The sequence below is a fragment of the Orcinus orca genome, chromosome 6, assembly GCF_937001465.1.
Source record: "Orcinus orca chromosome 6, mOrcOrc1.1, whole genome shotgun sequence".
Taxonomy (NCBI): Eukaryota; Metazoa; Chordata; class Mammalia; order Artiodactyla; family Delphinidae; genus Orcinus; species Orcinus orca.
Window position 1 is genome coordinate 117,793,506 of NC_064564.1, and position 22,351 is coordinate 117,815,856.

The 22,351-nt window shown below is 56.8% G+C and overlaps 1 protein-coding gene across 6 annotated transcripts in view; it reads right to left on the reverse strand.

Moving 5' to 3' along the window:
• COL5A1 (collagen type V alpha 1 chain) overlaps positions 1-22,351 on the reverse strand; it is a 155,401-nt gene that overhangs the window by 27,049 nt on the left and 106,001 nt on the right. For all 6 annotated transcript variants that reach the window (XR_007478108.1, XR_007478109.1, XM_033415356.2 and 3 more), the window contains exons 31-46: positions 21,906-21,959; positions 19,444-19,497; positions 15,200-15,244; positions 15,012-15,065; positions 13,670-13,714; positions 13,098-13,151; positions 12,013-12,066; positions 9,384-9,437; positions 8,508-8,615; positions 7,136-7,225; positions 6,986-7,039; positions 5,596-5,703; positions 3,335-3,442; positions 2,088-2,141; positions 969-1,022; positions 780-887 (exon numbers count right to left, since the gene is read on the reverse strand). Coding sequence is in view for 4 of the 6 variants with exons in the window: in XM_033415356.2 (XP_033271247.1) it covers positions 780-887; positions 969-1,022; positions 2,088-2,141; positions 3,335-3,442; positions 5,596-5,703; positions 6,986-7,039; positions 7,136-7,225; positions 8,508-8,615; positions 9,384-9,437; positions 12,013-12,066; positions 13,098-13,151; positions 13,670-13,714; positions 15,012-15,065; positions 15,200-15,244; positions 19,444-19,497; positions 21,906-21,959 (1,098 nt within the window). In the remaining 2 variants the exon portion in view is untranslated. The remainder of the gene's footprint in view (positions 1-779; positions 888-968; positions 1,023-2,087; positions 2,142-3,334; positions 3,443-5,595; positions 5,704-6,985; positions 7,040-7,135; positions 7,226-8,507; positions 8,616-9,383; positions 9,438-12,012; positions 12,067-13,097; positions 13,152-13,669; positions 13,715-15,011; positions 15,066-15,199; positions 15,245-19,443; positions 19,498-21,905; positions 21,960-22,351) is intronic.

Here is a 22,351-nt window from a genome sequence, read left to right on the forward strand (position 1 = left end):
ACACAGCTTGCGCTACCTCCCCAGCAAGGCCCCAAGCCAGGCATTCAAAAGCCTCAAGAATGTGCTTTTCAACGTACAGCCACATGTGAGCACGTCCCCCAAATCCCAAGTTTCAGAATTAGCGCAAGGAAAGAATTAGAGAAGTATGCAAAGATTTCCTGATAAGGTGCTTACTGAAGGCGTCCCATAAAACAATGAACCCTCATGAGCCGCCAGCAGGGAAATGTTTGAATCAATTACGTCACCACCATATGCTGGGACACAAGGCAGTGACTGAGAGTCACGTTTTCAAATATAAATAAAAAGTGATGTGTTCCAAGAATGTTTAATGACATTTGACGCGATGTGTCATATAAAAGGAAGTGGGAAGAGCTGGATCCAAACTCTCTATACATGCAGCACGAGTCGCAGTTTGCAAAAACCGAATAGAATTATGCATGTGCGCGTGTGTGTGTGAGCACAGGCGCTTAGGAGGTGTGGAAAGGCACCACCACGTGCTGAGAAGCATTTTTGTTTCCTTTGCCAACAGTTTATCTGTAGTTCCCAACATTTCTACAATGAGCAAATTCACAAATGTCACCGGTTAAGAGAAGTGAATATGGGTGTGTCTGGAATTCTGAGAATTCACAGCACGTCATGTATGGAGATGCCCCTGAAGCCTCGCCTTAGCTTTCAGAAGACAGGAGGGAGGGGACAGGAGGGCCGGGCAGGGCAGGGGCGGGGAGGGGAAGGCGTCACAAAGATGCAGGAATCAGCGGAAGTGCAAACTCTGTTGTTACCTGCAGCCCCACGGGTCCCGGGGGACCGGGAAAACCTCTTGGACCTTCATCACCTTTCTGCCCAAAAAGGCCCTGCTGGCCACGAGGACCTGGCTCGCCGTCAGCTCCCTACAGGGAGATCGTTGAGCATGGTGAGGGCCAGGTACGGGGCCACATCAGCTCGAGGGATGGGGACTCTCTGATACTCACAGAGGGGCCTGGCTGTCCAATGGGGCCTTGAGGTCCTGTGGGCCCAGGTGGACCCTGTGGGGAAGAGACAGAGAGAGTTGTTTCCTGAGTCACAGCTCAGGCCGAGGGAGAAAGGCCAGCGCGCGCAGGGGCCCTGCAGCCAAGGTCATCGGGGCTGCACCCACGCTTGGCCGTCCTGGGCCAGGCTGCCGGCTCTGGAACGTGTGATGCTCTCTGTTCAACCCTGAGCATGTGCTGTCAGGGGCGGGGGGGCAGCCACACCGACGTCCCGCCAGAGGCCACCATGCATCCTCTCGGCCCCCACCACACACCCATGACACAGGCCCCGGAGGTCCCATTTTAAAACGAGGCCCGAGATCACGCGGCTCATCCGTGGCCGCGCGAGGGACTGATTCCAAAGTCCACACCTGGCAGCACAATGCCTGCCCCCAAGCACATTTCACTGTTGGCACAGGGAGAGCACGAGAGAGGCCAGCATGCTGTCGCTGTCCTGGGAAGCCTGACTGGCCCCAGGTCAACAGGGACGTGGTCACTGTCTGCCTGGGAACAGACACGCCTGGCGAAAAGGTCCGCCGTGCAGGCCTCCTTCCACGGCCACCGGGCGGAGCTGCCAGCCAAGTGACAGGCCGTTTGCAAGAACGCACCAGTATTTCTAAAGCAGAATTTTTTTTTTTAAGGGAAAATTAAGAGGCATTTGGTCAGGGTGCTGCCTCTGTTGGAACATCCTGCAGCCCTCAGCATCGGAGGGCGGTGATTATGTCTGTGGGACCGAAAACCTCAAGGACAAAAACGCTGAATCTGCTTTACTTCACAAAACCTGTGAGTGCTTTCTGCTCATCTGTCAACAAGGGATTCTCTTACAGATACATGTTACACGCACACGTGTGCACCTCACACACACCTGTGCATGCACACATGCATGTAGGCACACGCACACATACAAGATTTCAACAGGGAAGGAAAGCCCAAAGCCCAGCTCTGTCCCATCAGTTACCGGTGTGAATGTTGTTATATTATAATGGTTGTTCACGTCAGTGATGCGTGTGGGCCACACCGAGCACACAGCCCTGTGCCGTGGCTCCACTGGTGGCCCTGCACGTGGCTCGTGTGGCCCCTTACCTGTTCGCCTTTGTCTCCCTTGCTCCCCTTCTGTCCCGGTTCCCCGATCTCCCCCTGTGGGAACATGTGAAAGGCCCATCAGACGGTCCAATGATCATTTGCACGTTATCTGCTCCCCTTAATTAATTTTTCTTGGAGAGCGAGAATAATCTCTCCAGGGGGCCCTATAACTTTCCTAAGAAGAAACATTTTCATATATTAATTTGATTTCTTTTTTAATAAGAGAACTAAAAGGGATGAGGCCTTGATCTTACGCTTTGCAGGACTGCACCAGATTTGAAAGTGTGATAAAAAATCACAAGGGAAATGTTTACTTTGTCAAGTTGGATGACATGACAGTATAATAAAGACAACTCAATTACTACGCTTCCAAAGTTATTAAAATCTCTCCCGTGTTTCTGCCGTGCAGGGTTGTCTCCCACCCTGAGAGGCAAGGCATCATCGCTGCAGAGGTGACAAAGTCGGAAATGTCACCGGAAAGTTCTCATAAACAGAAAGTTAAACCGAAGAGAGAAATGTCACTGTCTTCATTAGACGGAGGATAAAATACAAGCTATGGCAGTAACAGCGTCAGGATTATAAAGCACGTTCTTAATGGAAGGGGGCCTTGATCACTGAAGTGGAGACATTTGAAAATAGACGTTGAGTAAAACCTCATTAAATCAGGCTCCACAGATTTAGAATCTGAAATGACTGAGAGCGTTCTCCCGTGCTCTGGCTGCTTCAGCAAACGTCTCCGGCAACACCAAAACTACCCAAGAGAAAAGCAGCGTCTAAGTCCCCTCAAGCATGTCAGAGATCTCATTTATTACCATTATTTGTGAGCTATTCCGAAATCATCCACTAACGCCAAGAATGTCGGATGGCAGTATGGGGTCCCTCTGTCGCCAGAGCCCCTACGTCACCTGCATCCCTTGGTTGAAAAGGAACCCCCCCCCCCCCGGGCTTCCCTGGTGGCGCAGTGGTTGAGGGTCCACCTGCCGATGCAGGGGACATGGGTTCGTGCTCCGGTCCGGGAAGATCCCACGTGCCACGGAGCGGCTGGGCCCATGAGCCATGGCCGCTGAGCCTGCGCGTCCGGAGCCTGTGCTCCGTGGCGGGAGAGGCCACAGCAGTGAGAGGCCCGCGTACCGCAAAAAAAAAAAAGAAAAAAAGGAGGAACCCCCCCGCCAGCTCTGACCTGCCGGCACTGGCCAAGCTTGGCTGTGCGTGGTCCAGGTTGGGGAACCTCACCGAATTCTTCTTACCTTATCTCCATCTTCTCCAGGGGGACCCACAGGGCCAGCTGGACCAGGGAGCCCCACGGGACCCTGCAGACCGTCTCGGCCAGCTGGGCCTTGTGGACCTTTCTCGCCCTAAAGAGGAGAGGAGATCCTTGTTCAAAGGCAGCTCCATCGTGGGAACATCCTGCCACCAGCTCATCCCCCACAGAGAGGCCCACAGGCAGGAAGTGGGCAGGTCCTGGGCAGGGACCATCACCACGGTCCTAATGGATTTCCCTCGGATACACCGAGGGGGGCTCCGAGTCCGGCCTTGTATCACCCCTTCCCCTGCATCTCTGCACTTAATCCTCGCCCATCCTAGGAAGGGCTACTCTTTTACAGATGGGGAAACTGAGGCTCGTTCATAAGCAGTAGAGCCGGGATTCAAACCTCGCCAACCAGATTCCTGGGTCCGTCCAAGCCAGTGGCCAGGAGGGCCTGAGCTCCGGCCTCGGCCAACTTGCTTATTACTCTCCCGATTCCCTGCAAACACCCTCCCTGCGAGAGCACACGGACCTGCACATATGTGCGCACACATGCGCACACACACACGCTCCGATCTTCCCTTCCTCGTGGTTTTGGTTCACTTTCCTACTTGCCCCCTTGGTCATCTCAAACGATCCTCACTGAGTTCTTGCTTAACTTTACCAGCCATGTTCCACGCTGCGAGTGGCTGGAACTTTCTCACCCAAGCCGGGATTCCCTTCTCCCAGCAGAGGCACAGAACGAGGCGTGGACGTCGGGGAGGGGACACGGGTGGGGAAGTGCACAGTCACACAGTCACCGACTTGGGCCGGCATCCTCTCCTACCCCCTCTTCCCCTCTCCTGCTGCACAGTTCGCTTCCTGCTCCTCGATTTAGTTCGTCCTGATGAAAGTTCTTCCCCAGTGAAGCCAGAAAACGCCCAGGCTGACTGTGGCTCACAGGGAACCTTCCTGCCCGACCTGACACCTGACCTTTGTTTGACCTTTTCTTCTCCTGCAGCTACTCTGGAAGCATGACAAGCTTTTCACAGGATGATACAACCCTGAGAGGTTTCTGCTCAGGTATTTACTCTCTTGAAACAATGAACTCAACCGTTTCCAACCGCATCTGTGTGTGCTCTACATGCGTCCAGCGCCCGACGAGAGTCAGGGTTCTGGGGCAGAATTCAGCAGGATCTGTGTCCTGGGAGCCTCACAGGAAGGAGCAGATGCCATCAGAACTGCCGATGACACACTGATCGGATTCTCCTGGTGCCCACGTGTCCAGCGTGGTTCCCACGGGGAGTCCTCGGCCGGGAAGGCAACCAGGGCCCTCTTTCTACCCATGCGCCATGGACAGGGAAACACATAAGGAAAACCACCCCTTCTAACAGAAATCAATCCACGCAGGTGTCTTAACTCAACGGGACACCATCCTCGTAGCCCGTCACCCCAGAACTCGGGCTCCTATGACATTCAGAATTCGAAAGGGAGGTTTGAGCTGGAATTTGTCTCCACGGCTGATTGAATGCAGGGGCAGGCGAGCGTTTCCAAAATCACGTGGCAGACGTGAAACGTGGCCGGGGTGAGGGTACGTCCAGGCAGGAAGGGGGCGCTCTGGGGAGTCGTTTGGAGAAGGGGCTGGTGGTTGGCTTCCCAGGAGGTGTCTAGACAGGAAGGGTCTCTCTAACCCCCTTCATGGAAAGCAAGACTCCAGACCCCCTGCCCCTGAGCTTTCACAAAGCCTCCAGGTTGGGGCGATCACACTTGGGGTTCACTGGGAGGTCGGCTGTCAGGGGTCTGGGAGGAAGCTGCTTATCTGCCGGTCACGTCTCCCGTCCCTTCCTTTCTCCACGCCTACCCCCAGACCAACAACACAAGCACCACCCCAAATACCCACCTTTCCCATACACTGACCAGCTGTGGGCCCGGGCCAGGGGGCAGGGGGCTGTGCACACAGGGCACCCAGAGCCCGGACCGGGGCCAACGCCACGTTTGGACACACTGTCTCCACCCCTCCCCGTGCCTGCACATGCTGGGGTCCAGATGCGTGGGTGTGACCGGCCGAGCCTGGCCCGGACGCTCCCTGAACACCCCTCCGGCTCAGGCAACTCCGGGAAAGAACCTGGCCGCCACCGTGATCGGCCCTTGGACCTCAATCAAGACAGCTGGGCACACACCACACACTGCCCCCATGTCCCCGATCCCGCGGACCCCCGGGGAAATGCCTGGGGAGGGGATAACACGGGGGCAGGGACAGAGCTCCTTCGAGGCAGTACTTACAGGAGCTCCTTTCTCCCCAGCCGGCCCGGGAGGTCCCTGGGGCCCAGGTCTCCCTGGAATTCCGATGGGCCCAGCAGCACCGGCCGGACCTCTCTCCCCTGGAGATCCCTGGGGCGAGGCAAGAAAGTGGTTTATTTCAAAGGCTCTCCAAATGCATGGGTACAACTTCCTAGAGCACCGCCTGGTCGTACCACTCACCCTCTCACTCTAGAGCCCACAGTAGCTCCCCAGGGCCCTTTGCAAACACAAACTATCTGGTCTAGCATTGGGGGCTGTGTTTCTGACACCCTCTTCGCTCCCCAACCCATAATTCCAAGTCGCTCTGCAGTGTCTGAGAACACATCCTCCCTCCGTGAGTCCTGGCTTTGAATGACCTCCTCTGGGACGCTGGCAGCCACTCTGCCCTTTGGGGTCTGCCTGCCACAGAGCATCCACCTGCTGCCCTGCTCCTCCACGCTGTACGTTTTAAGGCGAGGCTCTGGCCCAGGAGCGGGGCTGACAGGTGGACACCTGGACTAATTCTAGGGGTTCAGCATCGCGAGACCACTGTTGCCTGGGGTGTCATCCTGTTCCTGGCCCTTATCACAAGGAAAGGCAGTATTTGACTTCCCCGTCACTGTCTCTCTCAAATGGCCCATAACTCAGGGGAAGGGGGGGGGGTCATTTCATGGTCCACACTCAAACCCAGCCAGGGGCCAGGGGCAGCTCCTGAAGCCCCACTCTGTAGGTGAGAGAGGGGGCTGTCAGATGGGCTCATTTGAAGGGCAGGGGGAAGTAACGCAGATGTCACATTTCCATAAAAAGGCAAGAGCAGGGGGCCCGTGGGCGTGTCTCTGGAGTGTGGGCACAGCCTCTCACGGCCCCCAATTCCCCCAGACCACAGCCCAGGGTCTGGAAACTCTGGATCTCCAAGCCTCTTGTAGCTAGACTCAAAGTTGGGGGGGACCACCTAGGTTAACAGACAGCACAGCTCTGGGGGACAGGCCTCCCGCCTGTGCTGGGTCACCTCTGCCTTGGGCAGCCCCAGGCGTGCGGACAGCCCCACTCTCGAGGCCGTGGAGCTGTGTGTCCGTGCCCGTCCCGGCTGCTCCGGGACCAGACCCACGCGAAGCCTCCTCCACAGGCTGGGGGGCCCATGCAGCGCTCCTCCAAACCGCCCGGCTCTCCAGCTGTCCTCATACAACACGCCCCCGCCCCTGGCCCTTCGTCACCGGCTGCCAGCTCGGGCACACCGTCCACGTCCCTCCCAAGCTCAGCTCCACCACCACAGCTTTCCCAGGACCCACGCGGGGCCAGGGCAGGTGTGCGTGCTCCCCAGGCCTCGGGACGCCCGTCTTGCCTGCAGAGCAGAGGGTGGGAAAGAGGCTCTGTGCTGAGCCAGCACACTCACCGCGGGGCCTGGCGGGCCTGGGGGGCCTTCACTGCCTTTCAGTCCAAGCGCCCCCTGCAAAGCAACAACATGTGGGCAGGGCACCGAGGGGAGACGCCCCCCGGGCTGGGCAGCCTCCAGCTCCATCCCCCCGGCTGGCCCCTCACTCACCACTGGACCAGGAAGCCCTCGGTCCCCGGGGAAGCCACGTAGCCCTGGGGGGCCATCTTTTCCAGGAAGGCCGGCGGGGCCTGGGTCACCCTGAAATCAGAGCCATAGGTGAGTTTCCGAGCGGTGCCCCAGACCAGGGTGGACAGGGAGCTGGGCGGGGCCTGGTCTTCCAGATCCGCTCGGGACCTGGGTCGGAGGTGGGGCTTCCCCGGGCACTTGGCTTTAAAAGGAACCTCCGCGTCTTGACTTGCATCATTGGTTGGCAGGTCCACGTGCTGGAGCGCAGCCCAAGCTCACAGCCGGGGGCCCGTGCGGCGGGCTGGCTCTGCGTGTGGGTGGGGACGGATTCCGACCGGGACTCCAGTCGTCTCCACGGAGGCCCAGGCCCCCACCCTGTCCTTCGGGGCCACGACGGCTGAGCCGGGGCTGAGGGCCCCACGTCTGCCCTTCTCATGTATCTGGGGATCCTCGAAGACTGGGCTCAGGGGAAGGAGTCCGTGGCCGAAGCACGGGAAGCGCTGCCTGAAGAGGACTTGCCGCCCGAGACACTTGCCTCAAGCCTGAAACCACATATTCTGAAGATTCTCCACCTGGGCATGTACCTTCCCTGAAGTTCACTAAAGCTCTGACATCTTCCAGAACTTTCTCCGGGGTCCAACATGGCAGCATCTCGGTCTTCAAACCAGCATGCCCTTGGCTCCTTTTCCAAACTCAGAGAGCTCTCTTTGTGGCCAGACACCTGGCCCTGTATTATACACACACACACGCGTGTCGTTTTTCAAGCACATACACATGTACTCAAGCATATATGCATGCATGCCTACATACGTGTGTGTAATTTTTTCACTATTTGATTACTTCTCAAGTTTAATTTCTTGTATGTGTTCACACAAGGGGCTGGAGAGCTTATCCTTCCTGTGTCCCTCACTGAAAAGCTGAAAACGGGAAGGCTGTTCATTTTTATGCTAAAACACAGAAAGGTATAACCACCAGCTTGGGGTACCCAGGGTGGGGATAGGTATTTTTAATATTTATTCTTTCACCTCTTACAGCGGGCAGTGTTTTGAAGGGTCGCTTTCTGCTAAATCCCACTTAGACACATGAATTGTCAGAGTTGTATCCATTTCTGGGAATGGGCGTGGGCAGCCCGGGGAAAAGGTGGTCCCCAGCCCCCGTCACATCCATCCGGGCGGCAGGTGTGCTCAGCTCCCCTTCAAAGCGAGCAAAAGCTGAACTAAGTTCCTGGTTTGGGGGATCGATTGGCACGAGGAGCACCTGCTTGAGAATTACCCACTCTTCAGAAAAAAGCAGACCAAAGGCCTAAATGGTTCCTTGGGAAAGTCTACCTGGCACGGACGTCCCGGACACTCACCTTCGTCCCTTCTTTTCCGGCCAGGCCTGGGAGCCCTTGTTCACCAGGGGGGCCCGGGGGCCCAGGGTGGCCACGCTCACCCATGGGACCAGTTTCTCCCGTGGGACCCTGTTGGGAAAAGTGTGTCAGCCATAAACCGTGTTCGAGGGACACGCAAGGGAGTAACCTTCTCTTCCTACATCTAAGGACAGCCTGGCCACAGAGGCAAAGGGCCATTGCAAGCCCACTCGACCTCCACATTCCTTTGAAAGTCATCTCCCTCCGGTAAAGATCCAGAAAGGTCAAAGCGAACCAGGTGGGTGGTTTTCAACAGCCACTGCCTGGCCCTGTGGTTCTGTGTCTCCTCCCCAGTGAAGTGGGGCAGGGCCTGCGTTTCCCAGGGTGTCACGGGGAAACCAGCAGAGAGAGGGAGCGGGGAGCGCACCCGCATTTCCTGGGGCAGTACCTTATCCACTGCCACGTTAGGTGGGAACTTTCTGAGAAGCAAGGTGACTGCACCCTGTTGTGTGGCTCTGAGCCTGCAAGCCCGTCCTCACACTGATCCACGGGCGATGAGAACAGCAGCCCTGGGTACTGGATCCAGGGCGGGGAATCAGGCTGCGTGGACACCAAGGGGTGGGCTGCCCACGGGCCTGGCGGCCCCCATGGTTCTGCCCGCTCCGTGTATGTCCATGTCAACAGATCACTCCCCTGCTCTCTACACCTGGTCCCCTGCATGGAGCACGTCTCTAACAAGCACTACGGGCCTCGTGATGCCCTCTTGGCCACACCCAGACCTTGAGAACGGTGGGGAACTTCCGTCCCGAGCGTGACTCTCTTTCCTGTGTGGGTGGGGACCCAGGGCGACCAGTGACACCAGGGGATGCTGTATCTCACCTGAGGGCCGACCACACCCGGGGGGCCTGGAGGGCCGGTCTTGCCTTGGAAACCCTGCAAAGAGAGAGGTGGCACACTGAGATGTCCAGAGCGACCCAACAGAAGGCTCGCCCCCGCCAGCCCTCACCCCACCCCCGAACAGTGGACGTCCCAGCCCTCATTTCAAAGGGCCATTTCTCTTGTTTCATTTTGCGTGCATTTCAGGAAGGTCGTGAAGCCAGACAGATCAGTTTCACCAGCTGCTTCCCGTCGCCCTGGTTTGTGCTGAGAAATATGTTTTAAAACCGTTCATCTTTCTGATGTCGCTAAGCGTTCATTTTCTGAGCAGACTTGGTGTCCCCTGTCAGGAGCCACCTCTGGGCTGTACCTCGTCAGTGACTTTGTGGAGACTGCCCTGCTGCTGTCACCAAGGCTCCCGGGGCAGGGCAGGTGGTTTCACTACCGCGTCCCTCTGCACCGGCTGAAACCGGGACGCGGTGGGGACCTGCAGCGCAGCGGCTGGGAGATATTCTTAGCTCGGTTGCACAGGAATCTCTTGCTTCTGCTCTTCACAGCGGCACGGAGACACCCATCTGGCTGCACTGCACACACGCTCCTCCAGAGGAGAGGGCTGACGGCAAGGCAACGCGACTTTAATTTCCGGCACGTCTACAAGATGCCATCTGCAGGTGTCACGTGATGCTGGGGAAGACGGCAGATGCTACGCCCGGGAGGATTTTAGTGGAAACTCTTTAGAGTCTGGAGAGGGAGGTGCCCCGTTGAAAGCCACAGCGAGAGCTGCAGGGTGGGCTGCCCGCGGGGCTGACGAGCGAGCGCCTCTAATTCACTGCACGACGGCCAGCGTGCCGGCGACGGAGGCTTCACACTCAGCCGCTGGACCTCACAAACCCACAGGGGACTCAGCCCCTCGGCAGACTCCAGGAGGGCTCCCTTCTTTAGGCCCAGCTCAGTTGCATGCAATGGACTAATGCGGCCATGGTCGATGCAGCGTTCCCCGTAGGCAGCCTTTACAGGGTCAGAAATAAGGAATGGTGGACAGGTCGAGAGCACCTCCCACTCGGCGGGCCGGGCAGCAGTGCCCAAGTGGAGGCAGGAGCCTGGGTGTAAGGCAAGCAAGGCCCCCCGCATGGTCCACTGCGGGGACCGTCCACGGCTGCTGAGGCCGGGATCCATCTCTAGCCCCTCCTGAGAAACGGGCTTTGCGGTTGCACTTAGGAGATGTCATGACCTCTCGTGTTTCCAGCCTCTACAGAAAGCACAAGGCAACACCCCAGGGAAGACCTTTCTGGAGGCGTCTGGACTGGCCCGTGGAGGACATGCCACCCCAGGAGGGTCTGGATGGGGGTGCCCCTGAGTCTACGGGGGCAGCTGGGCGTGGCAGGTGGAGCCGGGAAGAACCTGTCCTACTTTCCCAGCAAAAATAAGCAACTTCATCACTTTGCCAGCCTCTTCCCAGAACAAGGCAGACGGGGAAAAGCACACACGACGTGAAACCTTCCATCTTGTCTCCTCAGAGAAGCGTTAGAGAAAAAGATGCAAAGCTAGGAACGTTTTCATTTTTCTCTATCAACAAAAGAGCAAAGTAACCTCCATTTATCAGCCACGGAGCGCCATGCGGAACCCGGGATGGTACAATTAGAAGACGTTTCATCGGAACGAGCCGAAGAGGGACAAAGGGATTTTTTTTAAGCGGAGTCACCAAGAACATATTAAACGTGCCCGCAAAATGCCCTTTCACAGGGATTGCTCTTCCTGGGAGCGCCCGTCAGAGACCTCTGGCCACAAGGACACTGGGTGCAGAGACAAGGGGGCCTCTCGGCCACTCTCCACCAATCTGGTGACAAGGACGTCACCAGGCGCTGTGAGTCCCCAGCTGTCCAAAGCCTGGAGCCCCAAGGTCACAGGTTTGCCTACGCCCTTCTGGGGCACAGGCCTGGAGGGGACACAACGTGAAGCTGGGCCGAATCCCCAGTGGCTCCCGGGACCAGAACGTCATCACATTTCCGATAAATGCTTTTCCTAGAACTAAGAAATGCGGGTGTCCTTTAAGTCCAGCTGACAAAGGCTGGAACGGGCGTTGCTACAAGTCAGGGCCAGGTCAAGGAGAGCCTGTGACAGCAGAGATGCTGGCCCTGAGCACAGCCAAGGGCCCAAACTCCACCCTGACCGGTCACCTGTCCTCCTTCCTATAAAAGGGGACTCGGAAGGAGCCCTCCAGGCCCCCTGCCGTCAACCCCGAGGCCGGAAGGGCCTGGACAGACAGGGCTGGGGGTGGCATAAAATAACCAAACGACAAACAGAGAATCTTCCCAACGACTTTTCCAGATCAGATGCACACAGAACAAACCGGCCACACTCAGACTGCTGCGGGAGGAAGGAAAGGCGGCTGCGCTAGGTTTTTGTTTGTGTCATGATGGTTTCATGTGTGACCTTGGACCAAACTGGCCAGGATGACTTTGCAGCCAGCGCCTGCCTTTGCACACAGAGTGTCACAGGGTTGCTGCCTGCGCTGGGCTCTCCCCGAGGCCACAGAAGATGGCCCGGCCCTCAGGGGCTTTCCCGAGGCTGACCGCCTCCCATAAGCTGATGGGCAGCGAAGGCCAGGTCCCCCAGCCCTGCCCATACTCACCGTCTCTCCTCTCTGTCCAGGGTGTCCCGGGAGCCCATCCTTGCCCGGGGGCCCCTGAAGAAAGCAAAGGAAGGAAGTTGCATTTTGTTCTGAGACGCACACACCTTCGGGGTTTCGTGCCACACCAGGCAACAAAAGCTGCTACTTCATTTCCAAGGCAAAGACGGCAAAGTTACGGTGACAAGTACCACGTGGGACCCAGGGTCTGGGCACCGTCCCCTTGAATGCTCCCAACCACCCTGAGGGTCACCGTCGTCTCCCACGGGGAGAAACCAAGGCAGCGAGAGGTCAGCAGCTCCCTGAGGTCCAGCCAGTGGGAGGTGAAGGAGGATCAAGTGTGTCTGGTTCAGAGGCCAAACTCCTCCCTAACCCGTGCCCCCAAGCAAGCGCCGTTAGGCACTAACTCCAACCACGAGGGGTTTTGCTTTCTCAGAGGAAACATACTGTGTCTGTTGTGAGTTGAACTGTGTCTCCCCCAAAATAGGCTGAGGTCCTAACCCCGGAAGCTGTGACCGTGGCCTCATTTGGAAATAGGGTCTTTGCAGATGGGATTAGGTCAAAGTGAGGTCTGAATGGGTTAGGGTGGGGCCTGATCCAGTGACCAGTGGATAGAGATAGAGAATCTGAAGACACAGAGCGACAGAGAGGCCAGGTGAAGACACAGGCAGAGATACGGGTGAGCACTTGCAACCCAAGGGCGGCCGGCAGGCGCCGGAAGCTGGGAGAGGCCTGGGACGGATTCTCCCCGAGAGCCCTCAGAGGAGGAGCCAGGCCTGCCCACACCTGAATTTTGGACTTTGGCCTCCAGACTGTGAGAGAACACATTTCTGTGGTTTCAAGTGACCGGCTGTGTGGTCATTTGTTATGGCAGCCCTAGCGCCCTAAGACAGTACCAACTAGAGAATCGTGATGGTCTAAATGAAAGAGGGGTCCGTGCTCCCCAAAAGCAGCTCTCTCCAGCCAGAGCTTCCGGGCAGGTCTCCCTCCCCACCCGCCAGCTGCCAGGAGGCCACTGGAGCCTCGGGGAAGATCCAACATCTCTGGGAAATCCTGGGCCAGCCCCACAGGGAAAACGCAGTACTCACCGGGGGACCCTTTGGTCCAGGGAACCCCGTGGGTCCTTGGGGTCCGTTGGGTCCCTGAGGACAGAGAATGGCCAGTATGAGGACAGACATCTTCTCCCCAGCATCTGGGGGGCCCGGCAGCCCTCACCGTCGGCGCTCTGAGCACAGGTACCAGGATCGATTTATCACTGCTCCCCATGACCTTTTCTCTATTTTTTCCAGCCCTTGCCCTCACCGATGCGAAAAGAAGTCCAGTCAGGGGCCGAGGAGGCCAGGTCACAGAGCAAGGTCCCTCGGGGCAGCACGGGCCCAGGACCCAGTTTCCTGACATCTCAGCCACTGTCCCCCCAAACCCCAAGGCAAGGGCCAAGTGGATGGGCTCTCCATCTCCAACCGACAGAAGACTTTACTCCCAGGGAAGGCTACCTCTGACCCCCTTTCCATTTTAGGAAAACCCTCTCCTTCGGCAGAGTCAAAGGCTAGCCTCCCTCTCCCCCGCCCACTGGGGAAGAAATGCAGGGGGGCTATTTAAGGCAGGCTGCTTTCCTGCACATGTTCCTAGAGGTGTTTCCGGGATGTGTCCAGATGCTCACCCGTTCACCCGGAGGGCCGGCCGGGCCATCGCCTCCAGAGTTGCCCTGGGAAGGGAGGGAAAGGTCAAGAAAAGCTTATTATTATTGCTACTCTTACTGTTTTTGAGCAAAGACTCTGGCCTGTAACATCATCAAAAGTTCAGGGTCACATACTGCACGCGTGCCCTCCTGGAGGCTCACCCCACCGGATTCTCAGTAAAGAGCCAGGCCGTGGCTCCCAAAGGCCACCCGTCCCCTTGCCTCTACTGGCACACCTGACACTGAGCCGGCGTCCCCGCGGCTGTGACATTCCAGGAGAACACTCTCCCGCTGTGGGACAAAGGCCACGCTTCCACCAGGGGGTGCAGCCCAAACTCATGAGAAGATGGGACACGGGCCCCGTCCCAGGGCCCACCCGGCACCGGGCAACAGCTGCGCGTTAAGTCAGCCTCCGGGGAGCGTGATCGTGGCTCAGAGCTCATCAGGGAAGGATGTGTGTAGCCCCCGGGCCGTCACATCCGCCCGGCTCTGCACCTCGGCCAGCAGCGGGCCCATCTCCTTCGCAGGAACGCACTTTGCAGATCACATCCTGGACAGGACGGGACAGGACCAGCCCGCCTGGCCGAGGTTTGTTTCCACACTGACGGTGGCGGGTGGGGGGGCGGGGGACGGGGCGGAATTGGCTTCAAGGCCCCAGGGCGGGAGGAGGGGACCCGGAGGATCTCTCACCAGGGCAGGAAGAGCTTGCTCTAGAATCCCAGCAGGGATGTCTCTGCAGCTTCCAAGCCCTTCTCAAGAGAAGAAACGAGGCCTCCCCGTCAGAACTAGGGCGGCGGGGAGAGGGGGAATCTGTCCAAAGCCTGGCTGGGCCTCGCCTCCTGGAGCTGCGGGGCTTCTGGCTGGGAAGTTCCACGGGGGGATGGCCCCGGGCAGCCTCTGCCACGTGACTCAACCTGACCTAACCCATCCGAGGGCTGGTGGAGGAGACCAGCTCCGTCTGAAATACCCCCAAGAAAACGTCTTTCTTTCTTTTATTTTTTCAAGTGAGAAGGGCCATGGGGCACCCTCAGGGGCTTGACATTCTGGTGCATCAAACACTTCGGTCCAGGGCTTCCCTGGTGGCGCAGTGGTCGGGAGTCCGCCTGCTGATGCAGGGGACACGGGTTCGTGCCCCGGTCCGGGAAGATCCCACGTGCCGCGGAGCGGCTGGGCCCGTGAGCCATGGCCGCTGGGCCTGCGCGTCCGGAGCCTGCGCTCCGCAGTGGGAGAGGCCACGGCAGTGAGAGGCCCGCGTACCGCAACAAAACAAAACAAAACAAAACTTTGGTCCATCCCGGGGCCACAGAGGATGCTGAACACATACCTTGGGGCCAGGCTTCCCAGTGATGCCTCGGGGGCCTCTTTCACCCCGTGGACCCTGGACCAACAGGAAACAAGACAGGTCAGCTCCAATCCTCGGCACCCTTGATGCCTCCTTCCCCCCACCCCCCGCCGGGCATGCTCCCACAACCCGCTCCCAATCTGGAAGATGGCCCTCACGCCCAGGGTTACCGTTGGGCCTCGCTGCCCCCGTGGTCCCGGCTTCCCAGGTGTGCCCTGGAATCAGAGAAAAAGGGTGTCGGTCAGTCACTTGACACACCTGTCACTGTCTGGGCGGTGGGCCCCCCTCCTGGGTGATGGAGAGACCCCGCGAAGTCAGAAGCTAGAAAAGACCCTCCTCATCTTTGTTTTAAAGGAAGACTTTTCAGGGTGACAGGATCCACTGCACATCCAATACACACAGCTTTATATTTCTGTACAAGGCCTGCTGAAATTCAATTTTCTCCCTGCTGCCTGATGGATGTTAACCACGCTTATCTGGTTTCCTTCCCTCAAAGCATCTAGCCCTCCCTCCGCCCCCCCTCCTCCCCCTTCATCTCTCTCTCCACTCTCTCTCTCTCTCTCTCAGCAGGGGTGGGGGGAATCGTTATTACAATAAAAGAGAAGGAAGTCAACCCCTTTCCTACATAATTTACTTTTGCTACAGTTAAGGATATTAGCCATTAAATTTTCAACGGGCGCTGCAAACGAACAAACTTGCAATTTAATACATAAATTATGTATCCAAGAGTCATTTGCTTCTCATCTAATAGAATTGAGACTCCTTCTCTCTCTGTGGTTTTGCATTTTCCAAACCAAGGAAAACAAATGCACTGCGTTTGTTTTTTTCTCAAGCAAATATATAACAGCCGGTAAGTGCAGTTTACCTACAGCACATGGAAGTAATGGATCGATCACGGCTCCTATATCTCCACCACTTCTCCATGCATTTTCCGGGAATTTTTTTTTTTTTTTCTGGTTTCTACAGCCCAAGATGGATCTGTATTGCCAAAGGCCACCTGATACATTTCCTCTCACCATCTTTCATTCACTGCCAGCATCAAAACTGCTTTCTAGAGCCTCCCGTTTTGAAGTGAGTTTAATAAAACCTTTTATAATAATGAGGTGATTATGCTTTTTAACGATGCACTCTGCTCTCGCTGCTTTCATTAGATGACGCGATCTTTCAGCTTCAAATAAACATTTGCCTACAAAAACGAATGAAACATCTGCTTTCTTCAAATGATGGACTTCCACCAGCAGAGACACCGCGACCCACCCAGGTGCCTCCCTGGCATTTGCGGGTGAGTCCAGCTGGCACGTCATCTCACGCCCAGCCTCCACCCCACACCACGACCCAGATCGCAGTTCTGATCTCGTCACCTGAAAGGCTCTGGGTTCCGACCTAAACTAACTGTGCCCCGGGCACTGGGAGCAAAACAGAGTCTCAGCCACGGATTCCGTCAGGCCTCCCAGGTGGTGCCAACGCTCTCCAGCTTTCCTTGTAAACGAACCCAGGGCTTTGCATCCCGGTGACTTACGTCACTGAACAGAAGGTGCCCCGTCCACGGCTTCCTTAACAGAATCTCCCGTGAGCGCCTGTCCTTGTGCCCTTGCGGGGGAGGCACGGGCCTTCCCAGAACTAGCCTTGCTCGAGCCAAGACGCCCGACGCAGGCAGCAGAAGCCTCTGGTCGCTGGTGGTGTTCCTAAGGGGTTGGCTCTTCCCAGGCAGGGCCGGCTGGGACCCCGCCTCGGCCCGGGGTGCGGGCCAGTGACAGGGACAGACTGTCGACTGCTGACATGACAGCCGGCTGTATGTGGAATCCACAGCCAGCAGTCCCCCAACCCAGCCAGCCCCTCCGCAGAGGCCAGGACGAGGCGGACAGAAGGGCACCTGCCGGCTCACAAGCAGCTGTCAGACGGGAGGCACACGCGTATCAGCACACACGCCACCGTCACGCGGAGCATCCTAGCACTTAGAAGCAACCACCGGACCAGAATGTCCAAAAGGAGAGTAAAACGACCTCTGCACAGAAGCACAGCCCGCCGGCTCCCTTCCCACCCGCTCTCCACACCAGAGCGGGGACCAGAGCTACGCTAAAAACCTCCCACGTTGCTCCCCCGATGAAAGCCTGGGTGGATTCCTCCTTCCTTCCATGGGAAGGTTCCAGAATAAAGGCGTCTGTCTCTCCGGAGGGGACGATGGGCAGACGTGCCGTAAGTGCTGAGTCTCGCGACTCCGGGGTCCTCTCCCGGGTGCAGGGACATGCGGAGCCCACGGCTAAACAATGAACGCTCGGGGTCTCAGACCCGGGGGCTTGTCCGCCTGCCAGGACGTGCACTAAAACGGCGGCGCTAACTTGTTCGCCGCGAGCCGGCTGATCTCAGACGGTTCCTGGGGACAGACGTGGCCATTTTCCCCTGGAAAATGTGCCTGGACACACCTCTCCCACAATGAACAGACGTGTGCTCCAGTCATGCCTGACCACGGCCCAACCTCTCCCTTCGGGAAAAGCTGGCATCTTTGCCATCCCAGCTCTCTCTAAATGCTGGCGGCCACACCCACCCATGTGGCCACGATACAGCCACATGCAACCCGACAATCCCTGTCAATCCCGAAGGAGATCGTTTCCTCGGGGTGTCCAGGTTTCAGACCCCACGAACCACGTCCGAACCTCAGAACAGGAGGAAGTGTCCCGGTCCCAGCCCCCCCTGCTTTCCAACAACCCATTTTCAGTGGTGACCCTGGTGATCACATGCTGACGCACTGGAACGATGGCCCGTGAGGGCCGGGGGGCATCCAGGCATCTGCCCAAACTTCTCGGCTCGGGACTGGGGAGGCCGAGAAGCATGAGGGGCAGAAGAGGGCGGCAGAGCTTGGACCAGAGCGCCACGGCCCCCAGAGCCACGGCCAGGCCTCTGCTGCTCGACGTGACCCCACGGGGCCTGGACCTGCAGTGCAGCTCCTCCACAGAAGGGCCTGTGTCACATCACATGACCCCGTTAACCGTCATGACCCCTCTGGGGACTCTCACGGCAACATGGAGCGGAAAGCCCTGTGCTCTCCACAAGCTCAGGGGCTGCCCACCCTGTCACCCCGCGGTTCCCACGCTTTTACCAGACCCTGGACCACTTTTCTCAAATGACAGTCTTTCCCTGAAGACACTAGTCAGACTGTCCCTACCAGGAAGAACTAGACAGACAGGTAGGCAGGTAGATGATGGACACACAGACAGTTACAGACACAGACACAGACATGATGTAGACATGACATACATCTAAACATTGCAGATACAGACATAGGTACAGATACATCTAGACACCGATACAGACAAATAGATAAAGGTCTCCCTGTGGTTATGCCGTCGACTTGCACTCAGAAAAGTCCCCGTCTTTCTCTTTTGTGAGCCTGGCAGACACGCTCGTGCACGTGGATTTTGGATGGCTGAAGTCTTCCTCCCTGCTTTCAAGAGATCTCACTGTCTCCGCTCAAACGCAGTAACATGAGTTTGTAGCGAGCACGCTGAGGAGAGGCAGCCCGTCCGTCTGCGTGAGGAGGACCAGCCCGGGGTGGAGGGGACCGGGCTGGGCCCAGCGTCTTCTCCAGGCCTGCTCTGCACACACCCCACACGCCTGTGGACAAGGCCGCTCCGAGTCCAAAGGCCCAGGCGGACCCTTCCTGTCCCATGATTTCCCTAAGCAGTGTTCAGGGCAGCTCCTGCAGGATGGCCTGGGCCGGCAGGGGGCCGGGAGGGCGGCTCCCCCAGCCTGAGCCCTCGGATCACCTTCCCTCAGGGGGACAACAGAGGGAAGCAAAGCGCGTGGCACCTGGCGGGGTCCCGTGACAGTGGCAGCGTGGGAAGAAGAGGAAGGAGGCGACTTGACCCTGGGAGAGCAGAGTCCGTGAGATACAAGGCAGAACTCCTTTCCTTCCTTTTAAACTTAGCCTGGAGGGAAAGTCACTTGGGCTGAAAGAGGAGAATCTGGGTTTCGCCAGTGACCCAAAGGAGATGGCAGGATGGCAGCTGTGCATGAGAAAGCACTGTTTTCTCAGCGTGCCTTCCCCTCAGGCCTGCTGCCCTTTCTACTGCGGCACTGCCCCTCCCGGGGGGCCAAGAGTCACCAGCGCTCAGTGGACAGGCTTAAGGTCAGCTGTTCCAGAAAGCAGTTTTGGCAGCAAAGTGGGTGAGATGTATTGGAGAATATACCCGCGAAATATATATATACCCGACAATAATATATATATATATAAAATATATACATTATATATATAATATATATATAATATGTGTGTGTGTGTGTGTATATATATATATATATATATATATAAAAATATATATATACCCGAGAATAAACAGGACGTATTGGAGAATATACCCGCGAAATACCAAGGCAGCAGAAGAAGCCGCCTGAGCAGAGGCCAGACTGTCCTTACCCGGCCGCCCTTCTCTCCGTTGGCACCAGGAAATCCGGGAAATCCGATAGAACCCTGAAAGAGAGTTAATCAGGGAAGAGGCTTGAGAGCCTGGTCAGGAGGACGAGCGATGCTGCCTGTGCAGCAGGAAGAGTCCGTTAGAGTTCATGGTCTCGGACCGAACTCACCCACTACCCACCACCCATCCACCCACCATCCATCCACCTGTCTACCCACCCACCACTCACCTATCTACCTACCATCCATCCACCTGTCTCCCCACCCACTATCCAACTATATACCCACCCACCCACCCACTATCCAACTATATACCCACCCACCCACCCACCCATCCATCCATCCATCCACCAATCTACCCACCCACCACCCACCTATCTACCCACCATCCATCCACCTGTCTACCCACCCACTATCCAACTATATACCCACCCACCCACCCATCCATCCATCCAGCAAATCACCCACCATCCATTCATCCATCCACCCACCCATCCATCCATCCACCCACCATCCATCCACCCACCATCCACCCATCCATCCATCCATCCACCCACCATCCATCCACCATCCGTCTACCCATCCACCCATCCATCCATCCGCCCACCCATCCACCCATCCATCCATCCGCCCACCCATCCACCCATCCATCCATCCGCCCACCCATCCATCCATCCATCCATCCATCCACCCACCATCCACCCATCTACCCACCCACCACCCAGCATCCACCCACCATCCGTCTATCCATCCACCAAACCACTCATCCACCCACCCGCCTCTCAGTATTTCCTGAGCATCTCACAGACTCCAAATTTAAAATCCAGAACTGAATCCTAACCAGGCTTCCCCTTTCTCCCTCTCTCTGCACTCTCCTCTCACACACCCATCTCTGCAAAACACTGGTGTTTTGGGAGAAAATGGAACGTGTGCCACTCAGATGAACTGGAGATGATGTGTGAACGTCACATTTATGACATTTGTTTTCTGCACCTTGTTGCCATGTTTCGTTATCTTCCCAGAACACCTCTAAATAAAGCATGGCAGCTTATAAAGTCAGAAGTGAATGCAAATTTATGCACCAACTGTGGCCTCGCACAGCTCTTTAATTCTAGAACTTTACAAGGTGCACACAGGCAGGGATGCACTTAAGGGCTTTGATTGGCCGGATATCCAAACACTTACCACGTGAGCTCCCAGTGACACTGTCTAAAGCATTTCTTCAGCACGTCTCTACTCTCTGCGTGACTTAAAATCCTGACCTGAACGTGTGCTTAGACCAGGAAAAGCTGACCGACGTTCAAACCCTGAACTTCTCCCAGGGCGCTGAGCTCTGCCAAGCCACCCATGTGCCCGCCTCCCTGCTCCGAACAGGAGACTGTACCGAGCTTCAGGGGGGAAAACCTGGGACGCAGCCTTCACAGAGCTCGGCGCAGGAGCTGGGTCACCACCCAAGGACTGTCCAAACCGCCTGAGCAGCTTCAAGGTTCTGCCCTCATCTTCCCAAAAAGCTGCCTGAACTTGATCTATATTCTCCCCAAACTCCTCCTCTCTCTCCTCTCCTCTCCCAAAAGGACACGCATTTCAGGAGAGCAAATGGGTCCATCAGCCTCTCTTCCTCCAAATACAGTGGACAGCACTGCAGTCAGCAACGACGTCGCGGCAGACACTACACAGAACTCCTGGTTCACAGCAAACGATCTCCCCTGCGTGGTGGCTGTCGGCTGCTGAGTGGGGGCCTTCGCGTTCCACGGGAAGGACTGACGTAAGCATTGCCATCAGCAACAAGGAAATACCTAGAGCTGCAGCCCAGCCCACGGGGCCCTTCCTCTGCTAGCAAGCGGGGTGTCCAGAGGTCTGAAGCCCAAGGAGGGCAGGATGCACGGACGCAAACCCCAGAGACCCACGAGTTCTCTTTTGCTGTTAATTATGTCTCTAGTGAAGGCAGCTGGTTATTTTTTAAGGAAGAACCATGAATAATAAAAGGTGAGATTAAAAAAAATCATGTTTTAAATGATTTGCAAAGCCTCAAGGAGCTGTTACACGTAAAATAAAGCATGATTTCCTATAAGAAAGGCTTCATCTTTCTTTTATACTCAGTTATGAGCAAATAACTTTTGGATCTCCAGGGTGAGTTAAATCTGAGAGAGGAACACGAGTTCTGGGTGTGGAGAAACCAGTGCATGGCGGTCCCCACGAGGCCAGGGGCACTGAGGACCCCGAGGTGCAGCCCACGCTCAGCTGGGGGGTCCCCTTCTGTGAAAAGGCTCACCTAACTGTCCAGGCCCCTGCCTTCTGACTTAGCCGCATTACCACAGACGGTGGTGAACGGGGCAGAACCGAGACGCAGCTACTGTGACCTTCTGCTTTGTCACAGCAGCTACGCCAGGGAGGGCGAATGGGTGATAGTGTGCGGGGCAGGGAGACGCCAATTGTCAAATCTAACAAGGGAGTTAGTACGTTACCTTTGGCCCTTGTCTTCCTGGGTAGCCAGGCAATCCTGGGACTCCGAGTTTTCCCTGGGGAAATAAAGGAGGTGAATCCACGGCCAGCTCTGTACTTCTCTGAGCAGAGAGAAAGCCAGCGTGGCTTGGCAGGGGACTGGAGCAGGCTGGAGTCTCCAAAGGCCGAGGACACGGTCATCACGGAACGCGCCCTGCCTGGTTTAAAGCAAAGGGCCCTCAAGCAGGGATGGACGCCACCGCTGAAGCAACAGTGGGTGGAGGCAATCGCTCCAAATAAAGGGAAAGAGTTCTTTATCTACGATATTTTGGTCAATCTTTTTGTAAAAGAGTTCCAGCCTTGGGGCAGGACAGGGCGGGATGACTGGGCCAAGCAGAGCTGGTTCCTGTTCGGGGGTGAAGGTAGGGGGTAGGGGAGCAGGACGGGGGTGGGCGGCCTCCTGCAGGTG